The 17,722-nt window shown below is 40.4% G+C and overlaps 1 protein-coding gene across 1 annotated transcript in view; it reads left to right on the top strand.

Moving 5' to 3' along the window:
• The window catches only part of GK5 (glycerol kinase 5), a 134,610-nt gene that overhangs the window by 15,666 nt on the left and 101,222 nt on the right, over positions 1-17,722 (top strand). The window contains exons 3-4 of the mRNA XM_007947545.1: positions 82-157; positions 10,091-10,184. Coding sequence (XP_007945736.1) covers positions 82-157; positions 10,091-10,184 — 170 coding nt within the window. The remainder of the gene's footprint in view (positions 1-81; positions 158-10,090; positions 10,185-17,722) is intronic.

The following is a 17,722-nucleotide window of genomic DNA, read 5'->3' as shown; positions in this document are numbered from 1 at the left end:
GGGGATATTTTGGTTTAAGGTTTAAAGATATCTCAATGTCACTGACTTTTAAAAACATGTTTTATGTGTCTTTACTTTTAGCTGCAGGAATAGAGATGAATCAAATTGTTGGTCTCGGTATTTCAACGCAGAGAGCAACATTTATTACGTGGAACAAGTAAGTGCATTATGTAATTAAGTACTCTATTGCTGGGTTCATGCCATGGTGAATACACTGCTGTGAACCTTGTTTGGGAAATTTAAAATTTCAATTAAGAACAGTTTTGTTTCTTAAGAGGGATAAAAATGAGCCTACTTTCTGGCTTATTAAAATATGTTCTCTGCATGTCATCTGGACTTGACTTTAAAACAAAAATAATAAAAAGACTATTGTGATTTAAATTCTTCGCGCCCCCCACCCCCGATAAGTTAGCTTTTTCAAATAAGTATGGATTGAAGCTGTAAAAAGAATCGGGAACTGATAAGTTATAGGAATAGTGCTATGATTATGCTTTGTATTTTCAGTTTACTCCAAATTTAATATTTAATTATCTGTAGCCTCAGACAGGTATAGATTAAAAACAATTGCAGTATCATTATAGCTACCATGTAGTGAACGTCTGTGATATTCTAGGTACTGTTCCATTATCCTTACATCATACCCATTACTTAGATATTATATCTATCTGCTTTTTACAGAGAAAGAAACTGAAGCTCAGAGAAATATATAAATTGCACAAAGTCACTCAATAGAGCCAAGATTCCAAACCATCTTTTTGACTCCAAAACATAATGCTCTTTCCACTACTCCCTTATTGTCCTCAATATGTGTTTCTTGCTTTCAAATAACAAAGAAGCCTGTAAAATATATTTTTGTTATAAAGCACTAAGACTCCAAAGCTTGGGGCAGTGGAGAAAAAAATTGGTGGGTAGAAGGGGTAGGGATGAATCTGTGAAATACAATCAGGATAAATTCATACAGGCTTGCCTTTAATTCAGCGTGAGACAAGAAGAAATTTTAAATTACCAATATTTTTGGTGTTGATGTTTGGGAGAGATGATAGAAATTACAGGGAATATAAGAGGAGGAAGGGGTTGGGCAGTGGGGGGTGGGGGTGGGGGTTGTATCAGTCAGGAGGTATATATACCAAACCAGACTCAGTCAATTCTGACTTATAGTGGCCCTGTACGACTGTGTGTGTGTGTGTGTGTGTGTGTGTGTATAAAACTCACTGCCATCAAGTTGATTCAACTCATAGCGACCCTTCCTTGGTTTCTGAGGCAGTGTCTCTATGGAAGTAGATTGCCCAATCTTCCTTCCAAGAAGTGGCTGGTGGGTTTGAACCACCAGCCTTCTAGTTACCAGTCAAATGCCTTAGGCACTACACCACCAGAGCTCCTATATATACATATAATTTATTTTAAACAGTTGGCTAATGCACAGTAGAGGCTGGCAAGTCTGAAATTTTTGGGCAGCCCAGCAGTCTGGAAACTATAGAGCAGGCCTGCAAACTGGAAACTTGCAGGATGTCTGTGTTACAGTTTTGAAGCAGAATTCCTTCCTTCCCAGGAAACCTCAGTTTTTGATCTTAGGGCTTTCAACTGATTGAATGAGAACCACCCACAGTATCAACGGTAATCTACAAAATACCTTCATAGCAACAACTAGACTAGTGTTTGACCAAACATGGTGCAATAGCCTAGCCAAATTGACACATGATTAATTATGACAAAGGTGGTGGTTGCTGTGTGCTGTGGAGTCAATTCCAACTCATAGTGACTCTGTAGGACACAGAGAACTGCCCCATCGGGTTTCTTAGAATGAAATATCTACAGGAGCAGATTGCCAGGTCTTTTCTCCTATGGAGTAGCTATGGGTTCAAACTGCCAGCATTTTGGTTAACAGCTGAGCACATTAACCACTGTGCCACCGGAGCTCCTACCACAGCAGTAGAAGACATGAAGTTTTTAGTTTTGGATATGTGACTGTAGAGCTATTCCAAAAGTGATTAGAACATTGACTGAGGCATGACTCATCTCCTCTAGACAGGTGCTGTTTTCAGGGCAAATGCATCTCAGGTTGATGCTGTGATCTGCAAGCATCCGCCCTCCTGGTCCCCTTGGACTGGCAAGGTCTTAAATAAGTAATATATCTGTAAGATTAAAGAATAAATAAAGTCATCCAAGTAGATCAAGGGAGCTCTGGTGGTGTAGTGCCTAAGGCATTTGTTGCTAACCAGAAGGCTAGCGGTTCAAACCCACCAGCCACTCCTCGGAAAGAAGGTTGGGCAATCTACTTCCGTAGTGATACCGCCTCGGAAACCCAAGGAGGGGTCGTTATGAGTCAGGTCCGACTCGATGGCACGTAACAACAAAAACAACAAGTAGATCAAGGTCTCTAAAGAGTGGCACTGTTGAAATTTGTGCAGGATAATTGTTTTGGGAGGACTGTCCTGGGCATTATAGGACAGCAACAGCCTGGCTTCTACCCACCAGATATCAGTAGTATCTCAGCTTTCTCTTGGTTGTGACAACCAAAAGTGTTTCCAGACATTGACAAATGCCCCCTGGAATCACAGTCACCCCTAGTTGAAAGCTGCTGGTATAGATGAAGCCTAGATAAGTGGCTGTGTACTGTGAAGGTAAGAAAGGAAAACTAAGGATTAGCCTCTAAGGTTTTTCCCCAAATTTTAAGGGATGGAAGAAAGCTGACAAAGGAGGACCATGGCTAATCTGGGAAGTGGATAAGGAAGTGGAGGCAGTAAAGTGTTGATGGGAGTTCACATTTGGTTGGCTTTGGAGATGAAGTCATTGGCTATACAGATTGCTTTCATCAGGACCTAGCTGCCATATCCCTTATCACAAGAAAACAAAAGCTATTTTGTCAAGTCAACCCCAACTCATAGTGACCCCATGTGTGTCAGAGTAGAACTGTGCTCCATAGGGTTTTCAATTGCTGAATTTTTGGAAGTAGATTGCCAGGGCTTTCTGTCAAGGTTCTTCTGGTGGACTTGAATTGCCAACCTTTCGTTTAGCAGCCCTGGTTGTTAACCATTTACACCACCCACGGACTCCTTACTCACAGGAAGGTCAATTCTTAGGAAGGAAAATTTTTGTTGGCTGCTAGGGCCATACCTCCCATCTAGGAGAAATGGAATTAAGATCCCAAGTTAGTTCAGTCCCTTACTGGTGCTGATGGTGTTGCAAGAGAAGGATACGATTTCTTTCTGAAACAGCTGATTGTGAGCTTAGGTTTTTTTTTTTTTTTGGAATGGTTGTATTCTTTCATGCATTTGGAATCTCTTCTTTGCTTGTAGAAACTGAGATATTTGATATCTTCAGAAAAAACATGCAACTCTTTGTGCATCTTTTACTTTAAAATAATAGGGATTTCCTCTGCTCACTGAGCCTCAGTGAGCCTCTGTGCTGTATAAGGCTGGCAGGTTCTCCAAGCTCCCCAATGAATAGCCGAGACACAGTGCAGGAGCGGGTACAGCTCTGAGCCAGCAGGAAGTACTTCTCGCTTACTTTTGAGAGAGAGACAGACCGGACCCTGTAGAACGATCTGTTCCTTCCAGTCCCAGCCAGCACCTCCTCTTCCCAGCTCACTGGTTTTTTCCTTTCTCCTGCGTCCACAGTGTGTTTCTATCATCATGGCCATAGGAGTGTTATTTCTTTTATAGTTACTGTCAGGAAGTCTAAAACTTTCAACTTTCTTTTTGTATTTGTTCTTTCCTCCCTTACCCTTCCCAGACCTCAGGAAACTCACTTTTTATGAACTCTTTTTAATCCTCAAGTTTTCTTCATGTTTTTAGGTTTAATTTTTTTTTTTTCAGTATATTTAATTAGTGGTGCATTTTGTCTGTTTTCCAAAGTAACACTAAATGATACTGCCTCATTTTGGTTGTTTTAAAAAGTCTCTTTTTGTTCTGAAAAATCATAAGCAGTTTTGTTTTTTCAGTCACTCTATCTCTCAGGGAGGCTCTGCCAACTAACCTCTGATCAAGAGTGTGTGCCAATTAGCAGCGTAACTATGAGTCACCAGAATGGGGATTTACTCTGTAACTGTTTGAGGGCTTATAGAGAGTGAGACAGCATGCTGGTTGCTGAACTAGATATAAAAACAAATAACAGTCCCACCCTTCAAAGAATTTACTGTCTCATAATACAAGTATATAAATTAATCTTCCCACAGCACCAAATACATCCTTTATTGTAGTATTTGATACTTGTGTTCATGGTGCTTACTAATTTATGACATTAAATCTATTAATAGCCACAAGAATGGTATAAAATGTTAGAGGGGTTCAAGACAAGTCATTTACAGTATTGCTTCTCTCCCACATCTCCTTTTATTGTTAAGAGAGATAAAATCTAAATCAATGCTAAGTGAATGTTGGAATGTGTACTACTACTTGAGATCAGTAATACAGATTTCCTTTTATCAGGTTAGGAATTAATGATGCCACTTTCATCATATGATATTCTCCCTCTCTTTGTTTTTCAGCCACATTAGCCTTTCATTTCTTCTAACACATCATGCTTGTCCTTTCTTTTTTCCCCCTTAACTTTTTATTGTGATTTGGGTGAAAGTTTACAGAGCAAATGCATTTTCCATTCAACAGTTCGTATATATTTTGTTTTGTGACATTGATGCAATACCCACAATGTAACAGCTCTCTTCCTACTTCCTCTCTGTCCTTACCTTTTCCCTGTGTCCTTTCCTATGCAGTTCTGCCTTCTGAGCTTTCTCCCTGTACAAATGTTGCCCTTCTGCTTTTCTGTGGTTGGTGTTCTGAGGAGTGCACCTCCCTGGTGTAATTGTTCATCTCATAGACCTGTCTATTGTTTGGCTGAAAGTAAAGCCTTGGGAGTGAGTTCAATTCCAGGCCTCAAGGGTGACTAGGGGCCATAGTTTCTGTCAGACTGTAAAACTGGTCTTTATTATGATTTTGAGTTTTGTTCCAAATTTTTCCCCAATCTATCCAAAAATAAAAATAAAAAAATAACAAACTCACTGCTGCTGAGTCAGTTCTGACTCATAGCGACCCCTCCTTGGGTTTCTGAGACTGTATCTCTATGGAAGTAGATTTGCCCAGTCTTCCTTCCAAGGAGTGGCTGGTGGGTTTGAACTGCCAGCCTTCTGGTTAGCAGTCAAATGCCTTAGGCAGTACGCCACCAGAGCTCCTCCACTCCATCCAGGATCTCTAATTTTGATTCCTTTCCAAGTAGTTGGCAGTGGTAGCCAGGTACTGTCTGATTCTTCTGGTCTCAAGGTCATGTACCCTGAGTTTCCCATGGTTCACTAGTTCTTTGGATTAATTATTTCTGTGTGTCTTTGATATTCTTCACTCTTCTTTGTTCCAGATGAGGAGAGGCCAATAGTTACATCTTAGATGCCACTCCTAAGCTTTTAAGATGCCAGTCGCTACTCACCAAAGTAAGATATAGAACAGTTATTGTGTTCTGTATTATGCCAGTTGAATTTGATTGCTAAAACGGCAAGGAGGCCACATGTTCTGACCTCTTCTAATCCCACAAGAGGAAGGCAGAATCACCATCAATAGCACAAGGCCTATTACTGCAAGGCCAGACATGCTGCCTCCCTCCAGCCCTTTCAACAACCGTTCCTTCCAAAGCACCCACCACCTCTCCTGGGTTCGATAATTCGCTGCAGTGGCCACACAGAGCTCACAGATTATGGGGTTTATTAGGGAAGCACCACAGGCTACAATTCAAGTTCAGGAAAAATGCTCAGTCTCTCTCCCAGCCCACTGTCCCTCAGCCAACAGTCTCTCACAGTCTCTTTCCCAGCAGTGCTGGTCCCTCGGTGTCTCACTCAGCAATGCATGTCTCTTGCATCTCTTTCCCAGCAACGCGTGTCTCAGGAGCGTGTGTCTCTTTCAGCAGCACGTCTTCCTCAACCAGCAGTCCGAGAGAGTTTTGCCTCTAGGAGACCTCCTTTTGAGCCTGGCAGAGTGGCCAAACTAGCCAATCATAGCATCAGAACTCTAAGCACGTGAGAGGGAGTGGGAACCTCCCAGAACATTGTTTTGTGCCACTCCCAACAGGAATACTCCAGGTGGACAACTTCAGCAATCAGGAGTTCCTCAGTTGCCCATCGAAAATCCCACCTTGGAGTTTACAAAGACTTATGGGTAGAAAAGCCACACTAAGTAATTTACTACACCACATTGATGTACCCTGTGACCATGGTCCCAAGGCCACAGGCCCAGCACACACTTCAAGGTGTTTGATGTGGCTAAGAAATTATCATAACTTTGTCCCCTCTGTTTGTTCTGTTATATGTATGGACATTTTTATAGCACATACAAATACATATATAGATATATCATCAGCAAAACCTATATATGGTGATGAGTATATTCCCGTACCTGATCATTTTGCCTGTATACCTGTATATCCACCCATAGATTAATGTTTGTTATTACTGATAATGCAGTATTGTGTATGTAATAGTATGTACTTTTCTTGTCTGTACATGTTGTTCACTTCTCTGTCTCTTCCTTCTCCTTAGTAGTATTGTGCTGGTCACCAGCTTTTGGTGTATTGCTTTCCCTTCATCCAGATCAATACATGTCTCTTACCTACCTAGTCAATTTCCCTCTTGTTTCCTCTCATTCCTTGGTTAAACAATGAAGAAAGTTTCCTTTTGTGTATAGATCTTTCCTTGACTTTTTGTAATAATTGACTCATAAGATATTTGTCCTTCTGTGATTGACTTATTTCACTCAGCATAATGTCCTCCAAGTCCATCCACGTTATGAGGTGTTTCATGGATTCTTCATTATTTACTGTTGTATAGTATTCTGTTGTGTGTTTGTATCATAGTATGATTATCCATTCATCCATTGATGGGCACTTAAGGTGTTTCTGTCTTTTTGCTGTTGTGAATAGTGCTGCATTGAACATGGGTGTTCATATATCTATTTGTGTCCTGGCTCTTACATCTTTAGGGTATATACCTAGTAGGAGGGTTCCTGGATCAAATGGTATTTCTATTTCTAGCTTTTTAAGGAAGCACCATACCATTTTTCACAGTCCCAACAGCAGTGTATGGGAGTTCTAATCTTTCCACACTCTCACCAGCATTTGCTGTTTTCTGTCTTACTGAATTTGGCTATTATTGCTGGGTGAGATGGTATCTCCTTGTTGTTTTGATTTGCATCTCTCTAATGGCCAGGAAGGGAGCTCTGGTAGCATAGTGCCTAACGCACTTGACTGCTAACCAGAAGGCAGGTGGTTCAAACCCACCAGCCACTCCTTGGAAGGCAGGTCGGGCAATCTACTTTTGTAGTGATGCAGCCTTGGAAACCCAAGGAAGGGTCGCTATGACTCGGGTCTGACTTGACGGCATGTGGCAACAACAACAACAATGGCCAGGAGCTCTGGTGGCGTAGTGCCTAAGGCATTTGTAGTGCCTAAGGCATTTGACAGCTAACCAGAAGGTTGGTGGTTCAAACCTACCAGCTATTCTGCAGAAGGAAGATTAGGCAGTCTACTTCCGTAAAGATTTACTGCCTTGGCAAACAGTGATATATGGGTGGATCGATGGGTAGACAGGCTGAATTATTAGGTATATCTATGCAGGACGGGAGTGTGCCCAAGACCATGTATAGGGTTGGCAGACAGTGTTTCTACAAGTGTATTTGTATGTTCTGTAAGAATTCCCAGGTAGATAGTAGAGCTGACAAGGGCAAAGTTGTAGTCACTTCTTGGCCACAGTCAGTTACCCAGATGGAGCGAGTAGTTGAACCTGTGGGCTTGGGACCATAGTCGTAGGGAACATCAAGCTCAATTGGCATCACATACTACACAAAAACATTGTTCCACATCCTACTTTGTGGAGTAGTGACTGGGATCTTAAAAGCTTGCAAGCGGCAATCTACATGCAACAATTGGTCTCTCCTCATCCAGAGTAAAGAAGAATGAAGAAAACCAAAGATTCATGGAAACAATTAGTCCAAGTAACTGGTACACTATGCAATCCTCAGCCTATATGACTATGAGAGCAGAAGAAGTGGATGGTGCCTGGCTATCACTGTCAACCACTCAGAGGGGGATTTCTGTAGGAGATCCTGGATAGAGAGGGAGAACAATGTGGAACAAAACTCAAAATCATTAAAAAAAGGGGTGGGGTGGGGACCAGGTTTGCTGGTATGCTAGAGCCTGATGGAACCACTGAGACTATGGGCCCCAGTTGCCCTTCATGTCTGGAATTGAACCCACTCCTGTGGCTTCCAGCCAAACAAAAGACAGGCATATGAGTTGAACATGTACCTGAGGTAGATACACTTCTTGGGGAGAACAATCATGGGAGAATCGAGGGGCTGTCTATGTACAGGGAGACCACTTGGGGCAGGCGTGCATGGGAGGGAAGGACACAGGGAAGAGGTAACTATGGGGAGGAAGTGGGAGGGGAGCTGTTGCATTATGGTAAATTGTAGTCAGTGTTATGAGACAAAGTGTATGTAAGCTACTGTATGGAAAGTGAATTTGCTCTATAAACTTTGACCCAAATCACAATAAAAATTAAAAAGAAAAAGATTTACTGCCTCAGAAACCCAAAGGGGGTTGTTATGAGTCAGAATCAACTCAGTGATAGTAGGTTTATTTTTGGTATGTTTACCTCTATTTTTTTTTTTTTATGAACTTTATAGTTTTAGTTTTTGCATTTAAGTCTTAGCTCCATCTGGAGTTTGTTTCTGTATATGATGTGAGGTATGGATCTTGTTTCATTTTTCTCCAAATGCATATCCAGTTTTGCCAGCACCATTTGTTAAAGAGACTACCTCTTCCGCCAGTTAATGGGTTTCAACCTTTTGTCAAAGATCAGCTGTCCATAGGCAGATGGATCTGTTTCTGGATTCTCAATTCTATTCCACTGATGGATGTTCCTGATATTGTACCAATACCAGCTTTTTTGACCACTGTGGCTATATAGTGAGTTTTGAGATCAGGGAGTATAAGACCTGCTTTGTTGTTGTTCGTCAGCAGTGCTTTGGTTATTTGTGCAAATCACTGGTAACAGCTAGGATATGTAAGAGCATTCCTGAAGCATTGTAAATACTTTGAAATTTAAGGGGTGAAATATGAAAGGCACAAATCCTAAATGATCAGGAAGACAGTAACCACTCTAGTGAATGTGACTTTCATGAATGGATTAGAATCTAAGTTGAATTCAAATTGCATGTGGCTAAGGCAAGGGGAGATGAAGAAGAAACATTGGGAAAGAAGTTAGACTGGTGGGGGACATCCTGGATCAAGAGAGATGTTGTTGATTCTACTTCAAAGACACAGAAATTTATGTATGTTTGGAGTAGAAGGCAAAAGGAGTAGTTGGTGAAATGAGGTGATGAAAGAAAAAGGAAGGCATGGATCTGAAGAGTACAGGAGGAAATGAGAACTTTGAACTTGGAGAGGAAGAAGTTTTTTATGAAAGGAGACAGATACTGGATAGTCACAGTATAGCTAGTAGAAGAGTGGGGACTTGAGGAATGTCATTCTTTGCTCGTAGCTCCTTTTAAGACATAGGAGGCCAGAGGTGACATAGGTCTTGAGAAGCCTGGTAAAACTTTGGATTTGCCATTGTGGGGAATGGAGAGGGAAATTAATTGTGAAGTACAAGAGAAGAGCTTTATTTTTTAAATGACCTTGAGTGTGCAGGCAAAGTTGTATACCATGTATATGGGCATATGGGTTGGTATCAGTTAACAGGCTGTATGACTTTCCTCCAGCCCTTTTCACTGGCATTGAGAGTGAAGAGAATAGAGAGTCAGAGCCATCCAGGGATAAGTGGTTTTCAGGGTGGATGGTTAGGTTGAAAGTTGAAGGGTAGGTAATATAAAGGCAAGTTATTTGTTAAAATGTAAGTAAAATGATAGCTTATGGGATCCAGGAAGGTAAGTAAGCATAGGAGGGGTTAGTAGGAAGAAATCAGAAAGTTTCAGAGGTTAAAGATTGCAGTGAGATCAAAAGGCAACTATTTGAAATGACAATTTGGCCTAAAATTTTGTTTTCCCTTGTGGAAGATCATAATACAGTTTCTGATTTATATTATTTTAAAAATATTATTTCCATCTTCTTTTAGAGAAACAGGAAATCATTTTCACAACTTCATAAGTTGGCAAGACCTACGAGCTGTTGACCTTGTAAAATCTTGGAATAGTTCTATTATAATTAAGGTAATATTTTTCGTATCATCTGTGATTTGGATACTAATGTTTTTCCTGTAAATGTCTATTAAGTGTGCCTTAATTGTATATTTTTCTACCTATGTTGCTTTAGGACATTAAGAAGAGAATACACATGCACACACACACCCTGCATCGGTAAAATTTAATAGTAGTTACCCAAAAGCATATATGGTAGACTTAAGTACTTTATAGTTATACCTCGAGAAATCATGAGGAAGCTTGAAGGTGGGCCAGAATATCACATTAGTGAAAATTCATGTTTTTAGCCTTGACAAATGGAAAAGATACAGACCAGATAGTTTGAAATGTCTAAATTTCACCATTTTTTATTATAAACAACCAAATTTATTAAAACAAGTGTGGTAGTTAAATTTGTATGTCAACTTGGCTGGGCCTGGTTGAATGGTCATGGTTATTCTACATGATGAGACTGGCAATCAACTCCATGGTGGGATCTACCACAAACAGCTGAGTAGCTGCCTTTGGGATATGCTCTGCTTCCTGTATATGAGGAGAAGCCTTGGGGATAGTCTCTAGCTTGTGGCACACTTCGACCCTGCATGTAGCTGTGTCATTGTTCAGCAGCCTGCCATGCTCTGCTGACCTTGGGACTTAAAATGGACTTGAATTAATGGATTGCCGTGTGGTTTGGTAACATCAGGACTGTGCCATTTTATTTGTTGACCTTGGGCTTGTTAGCCTTAGCAGCCAGTAGCTGCCTGAGTGAAGAGATGCCTCTAGCTCCAGTGGGCCAGGAGCAGGAGGCAGAGCTGAAGCCCTAGGTTGAGGGGCTTTCACCCAGCCCCTAGAGCCCAGCACTTTGAACTCAGACATCTAGCCTCCTGAATTGTAAGAGAATAAACTCCTGTTTGTTAAGTCCATCCCATTTGTGGTATATTCTTATCAAGGCAGCACTAGGTAACCAGAACAACAAGCTATAAAAATTATACTTCCCAAGCAGAATTTATACATTTAGGAGCTAAAGTTAGGATGAAAAAATTAAAATTTATATTGTCTGCCTGTCATTCATGCGAGGATTTAATTCAAGTAATGTAATCTAATTCATAATTAATAGAATCTGTTGGCTTAGTCAAAGGAGCTCTGGTGGTACAGTGTCTAAGGCATTTGACTGCTAACCAGAAAGTTGTTGGTTCAACCCCAGCAGCTGCTCTGCAGAAGGAAGATGAGGCAACCTAATTCCATAAAGCTTTACCGCCATGGAAACCCACTGGGAGTTGCTATGAGTCAGAACCAACTTGATGGCAGTGAGTTTGGTTTGGTGGTTTGGTGGCTTAATCAAACACACCACTCCATCCTTCTACAGCAAAGACCTGAGAAACTAAGTAAAACAAATACAGAGCACAGTCCTAGAACTCTGAGCATCAAATGAAAGGATAAAGAACTATATAGAATACTACTTAAGAAGAAAAAATTTACTGAAAACAGTGAATGGGAAGAGATGGAGCAGAAGGCCCTGACAGCCAACCCGGCCCAGTGTGACCATCTTGAGGCAAAAGCAACAGCAATCCCGGTTGAGAAGTATAGAAAGCAACTTAACATACTTCCCAACAGGACATAGAGTGATTATGTAGACATACTTGGAGTGAAATAAGGCCTTGATTGCTAGATGCAGCCAGTGGGGAAAGTCCAAGCATCCTTACCTGGTGACCACAGGACATGCATCCCCTATTCTTACCTTCCTCATGATTAGCACAAATCCCCTGTCCCTACATCCCTGACTGTTGGGAACCAAGGTGCAAAAACTATCCTTTCCTTTTCTAGCCCTGACTTCTCCCCGCCCCCACTGTCACCCCTCCTTGCACCCAACAATCTTGCCGACCTGCAGCAGGCTGCTTTGGCACAGTGCTGGCCACTCACCCCACCCTCCTGCCTGCTAACTCTGCTGAGCTTCCTCTCTCCCCTTCCCTCACCAGCAAGATGCAGGGAGGCAGTGGCAGCAATACATGCATGCCCACCTTTCCTTCCCTCTTCCCCTGCCCATCACTCACCACTCCCCTTCCCCTCCCCCCTGCTGGGAAGAAATGGTGAGCATAAGCATGTTGATTTTCCACTCACCGCCGCCCCCCTCCCCCGCAGCCACACACACTGAGCATGCGAGAGATACCAGCAGAATAGCAGTGCAAGCGCCTGCCCGCCCCTCACCTTACTCAGGAGGCAGTGACTACACCCCCACTAGCTAGTCACACCCACCACACCTGCCAGTCCACCCACCTGGTAACTGTCACTGTGTGCTCCTATGCCACTGGTCCAATGACAGACAGCTGCCAATGCCCACTCATCCCATCCTCAGCAACCCTGCAAGACCAGTGAATATGTGTTTACATACCCAGCTTCTACACCACCCACCGGGAGACAGATGGTGAGTGCTCCAGTGCAGCCAGACTAGTGAACAGAGTGCCTGCCCACACATAGCATAAATCAAAGCACAATATAACAAAGTATCAGGACTTAGCAAATAAACAGAAATCAATTCATAGATATAGGAACACACTAATGCCTTGGCAACAACAGACAATATTAAATCACCTAAAGAATCAGAACAAGATGGCTCCAGCAAGTGACCAAAAAAAAAAAAAACCAGGAAACCTCCCTGAGGAAGAAATGGTAATGGAACAATCTGATAAGGAATTCAAAAGACTTATATATAGGGACCTCCAAGAAATCAAGGAAAACATAGATAAATCTCTGGAAAATTTAAGAAAGGAATACAGGAACAAAATTACAAAATAAATAGACAATTAAAAATCATGCAAAAACAGCAACTAGAAGTCTAGAAGATTAACACTAAAGTTTCAGAAGTAGATAATGTATTGGAAGGACAAAGGAGTAGAATTGCATGACTGTAAGTCAGAATCAGCAAAATAGAGAAAAAAATCCCTTGATACCAATCTGTTAGAGGAACACTCTGAAACAAAACATGAAGAAAGGCTAAGAATTATATGGGACACCATCAAGAGGAATAATTTATTCATGATCAAAATTCCAGAATAGAAAGAAACCCCCACTCCACCTCCCCCCCAAAAAAACAACATAGAGAATATTTTTGAGAATTTGATGGCAGAAAACTTCTGGAATATCATGGAAGAAAAGAAGATAGCCATCCAAGAAACTCAACAAACCCCAAATAGGTTAAATCCCAAAAGAAAATTACCAAAACATATAATCAAACTTTCTAAAATGAAAGAGAAAGTCCTGAGAGCAGCTTGGGAAAAATGAAATGTTACCTGCAAAGGGGAACCAGTAAGATTTAGCTCTGATTTCTCAGTAGAAGCAGGCATGATAGCAATGGGATGACTGACATAAAATCTTGAAAGAAAAATATCTCAAATATTGATGTAATACTATGGCAAAAATTGAGCATTGAAAGCACTTTGCTTGATACTGAATATGTATATAATGAAAGTTTTGACTCCTCTTGGCAGAAACATCCATAATATCTTGTAGCTTTAGCACACACAAATCTGGTGAAGGAACTCCACACTGCTGCCATCCCTTTCTAAATGCTAGCAATTTATCTATTGAGGCTCTTGGCAATGTGATGGAGTGATGGAGCTGGCACCAAGGATATTGGTTTGGCCAAGGCAAGACAGTAAAGTAATTGATGTGTGTTGGTAATCTCACGGTACCATTTTACCTTTTTTTCCCCCTCCAGTCTACCTACAGTAAAATACCAATTCTTTATTATGGTTTGGCCCTATCTATGGCTTTGATTACGTCTCAAACCCCTTTCTCCTTTGTGTTGCTGAGTAACAAGCCTTGCCAGGTTTTTCTCCTTGTAGCACCCATTCCCTTTCACACCGTAAGACCCACATATAGTGTAAGCATTCCCTCTAATATCATGGCTTGATCTTTCTCATCCTTCAAGACCCATGCCTTTCCTGTCACCCTGTTCAAACTACCCCTCACCCATCCATCACTACCATACTCTTCTTTATTTTCTTAACAGCACCTACTGACCACTCCTTGGAAAGAAGGTTGGACAATCTACTTCTGTAGTGATATTGCCTTGGAAACCCAAGGAGGGGTTGCTATGAGTCAGATCCAACTCGAAGGCAGCGAGTTTGTTTTTTTTTTTATATATACCTTTATTTGTAGGAATTTTTTATTAAGATAATTGTAGATTGACCTGCAGAGGTAGGAAACAAGACAAAGCAATGTCTCATACACTTTGCACAATTTCTCCCAAAAGTAATATTTTGCAAATCTATGGTATAATGTCGATTTTAGAGAGACTTCCGATAAGATGGTGGAATAGGCAGACAAGCTACACAGACTCTCTTCAACAAAGAAAAGAGAAACCAATCGACACAGATACAGACGATAATTCTGGAGCCCTGAGCTTTGAAAAGAAGTATACAGAAGTGAGTTAAACATCAACTAGTAGAAGAAACTGCATGAAAACACTGAATAAGGAGACAAATAGAGCTGCAGATTGTCAGCTATCCTGAAGGCACAGACAGTTTGAATATTTCCAAGTGATGTTAGGACCTGAGAATTAACCTAAAAATTGGCCCTACTCACCAAGGGCTGCATAGATGACTGCACTGGTGACTGATGACTAAAAAGAGAAACAGCAAAGAAGGACACGTACTGAGCTGTGGACTTCTGGCTGTCTGGAGGATGTAGCCATTTTGAATATTTCAAGCAGTAGCCATTTTGAATATTTAAAGTGACAATATTCTTGTTCAGATTCCAGTTGTTGTTGTTGTTGTTATGTGCCGTTGAGTTGGCCCCGACTCATAGTGAACCCTCCTTGGGTTTCTGAGGCAGTATCACTATGGAAGTAGATTGCCCCATTTTCCTTACGAGGAGTGGCTGGTGGGTTTGAACTGCCAGCCTTCTGGTTAGCAGTCAAGTGCCTTAGGCACTATGCTACCAGAGCTCCTAAAAATAGGGTCCTCTTGTCATGGACAGCATGGACATACTGGAGGCTGACGATTGGAAAGGAGACAGGTGGTGAGTGCATAAATGCTGCGAGTGAGTGAATAGAGAAGCACAGTACCCTGCTTTCTCAGGTACAAGAAAATGAAAATCTTGGGCAAGTCACTCCAACATATAGTCACCGGTTAATACAAATACAGAGCATCACAATGTCTTGGATACAACAGACCATCACAATCCACACAAAGAAGCAAGATAAAGCAGTAGAAACAAGGCACCAGGATACAGACTCAGAATAGATCCCTGAGGAAGAAGCAGTATTGGAACTCCCTAATAAGGAATTCAGAAGAATTATATTTAGGTGCTTTCAATGGATTGAGACACAGATCAAGGAAAACACTGACAAAATTAAGGAAAGCACAGACAAAATTTTGGAAGATAATACAAGAACAAAATGAGAAAGTCAATGAAAAATTAGAAATGATACAAAATCTACAGCTAGAAATCCAGAAGATTAATACTAAATTTTCAGAAATAGATAACACATTGAACAGTCAAAGAGGTAGAATTGAATCAATGGAAGACAGAATTAGTGAGACTGAAGACAAATATCTCAATACTTCTTTGTAAAGGGAGCAATCAGAAAAAAGAATAAAAAACAAGAAAGTCTAAGATTCATGTGGGATATCATCAAGAGGAATAACCTACGAGTAATTGGAATTCCAGAACAGGAAGAGACAAATAAAACCACAAGGAAAATTGTCCAAGATTTATTGGAAGAGAATTTCCGTAATATGATGAAAGATAAGAACATAACCATTCAAGATGTCCAGTGAACCCAAAACAGAATGGAAAATCACCAAGACACATCATCCTCAAACTCACCAAAACCAAAGACAAAGAATCCTGGGAATCCATGGGAAAATGAAAAGTTACTTACAAAGGCCAACCAGTAGCACTATAAGCTCTGATTTCTCAGCAGAAACCATGTAGGCAAGAAGGCAGTGGGATGGTATACATAAAACCCTGAAAGAAAAAATTTCCAACCAATAATTATATACCCAGCAAAATTGTTCCTCACTATGATGGTAAAATTAGATGGTAAAATAATTCCAGACAAACAAAAATTAAGGGAATTTGTTAAAACCAAGCCAACCTTACAAGAGATGCTAAATGGAGTCCTTAGGGCAAAGAACAACAGCAAACAATAACTGACCATTAACACACATGATACATAACCCCAAAACCAACACAGCTATGGAAGTATCCAAAGTAACATAAGCTTACAAGATTTGTAAACAGGGATCAAAGCCATCCATTGGCAAATGAGGACAACTACAAATCAAAAAAGAGGGAAAAAATAGTGTAGTTACAGAACTTCTAAATGGTGAGGAAGTCAGGACAATTGCAAGATAGAACAGACGTTCTAAACTTAAGAAGATTATAAATTACAGAGTAACCTCAAAGAAAAATGATAAACCTTCACATTATGATAAAAAAAGGGCAAACACAAATATTTAGTATATACTAAAACAATAGCAATGAAGGAAATGGTAACACATTTCATAAACAAAATGAGCTCAGCACAGAAAACTATGTGAAACAAAATCAGCAACACCATAAAGAACACATAACAGAATGACAGTAACAAATTCATACTTGGTGATAGTTACACTGAATGTCAATGGATTAAATGTGCCACTCAAGAGATGGAGAGTTGCAGGCTGGGTAAGAAAACATAACCCATCAATATGCTGTCTATAAGAGACACACCTTAGAGACAAAGACAAAAATACACTAAAAAGCAAAGGTTGGAAAAAGATATATTAAGCAAATGGCAACCACAAAAGAGCAGGAGTGCAAAATTAATTTTTGGTCAAATTGACTTTAAGACAAAAACCACCATACAAGACAAGGAAGGACATTATATAATGATTAAAGGATCAATTGAACAAGAAGATATAACCATAATAAATATCTATGGATCCAATGAAAGAGCCCCAGAATGCACAAATCAGACTTTTTAAAAGAGTTGAAAAGGCAAATAGATGACTCCACAGTCATAGTGGGAGACTTCAATGAAAGATAGAACAACTGGAAAAACAACTCAACAAAGACACAAAAGAACTAAACAATACAATCCACCAACTTGGCCTTGTAGACATTTACAGAGCATTTTACCCAACAACAGCACAATATACCTTATTTTCCAGTGCACATGGAACATTCTCCATGATAGACCATATGTTAGGCCACAAAGCAAGCCTTAATTAATCTAAAATATTGAAATACTGCAAAGCGTCTTCTTAGATCTTAATGCTATAAAATTAGAAATCAACAATAGGAAGATGAATGGAAAAAGAGCAAACACATGGAAACTGAGTAACACCCTCCTTAAAAATGACTGGTAATAGAAGAAGTAAAAAATGAAATTAAAAAATGCCTTGAATCTAATGAGAATGAAAAGATAGCATGCTGAAATCTTTGTGACACAGCAAAAATGGTGATCAGAGGCCAATTTACAGCAATAGATGCACACATCAAAAAAGAAGAAAGAGCCAAAAGAAACACCTTAATCCAACATCTCCAACAACTGGAAAAAGAGCAGCAAAAAAAAAAAAAAA

Source organism: Orycteropus afer, unplaced genomic scaffold, assembly GCF_000298275.1.
Source record: "Orycteropus afer afer isolate SDZICR_OR568_19922 unplaced genomic scaffold, OryAfe1.0 scaffold00188, whole genome shotgun sequence".
Classification (NCBI taxonomy): Eukaryota; Metazoa; Chordata; class Mammalia; order Tubulidentata; family Orycteropodidae; genus Orycteropus; species Orycteropus afer.
This window is presented reverse-complemented; position numbering and strand designations above follow the sequence as displayed.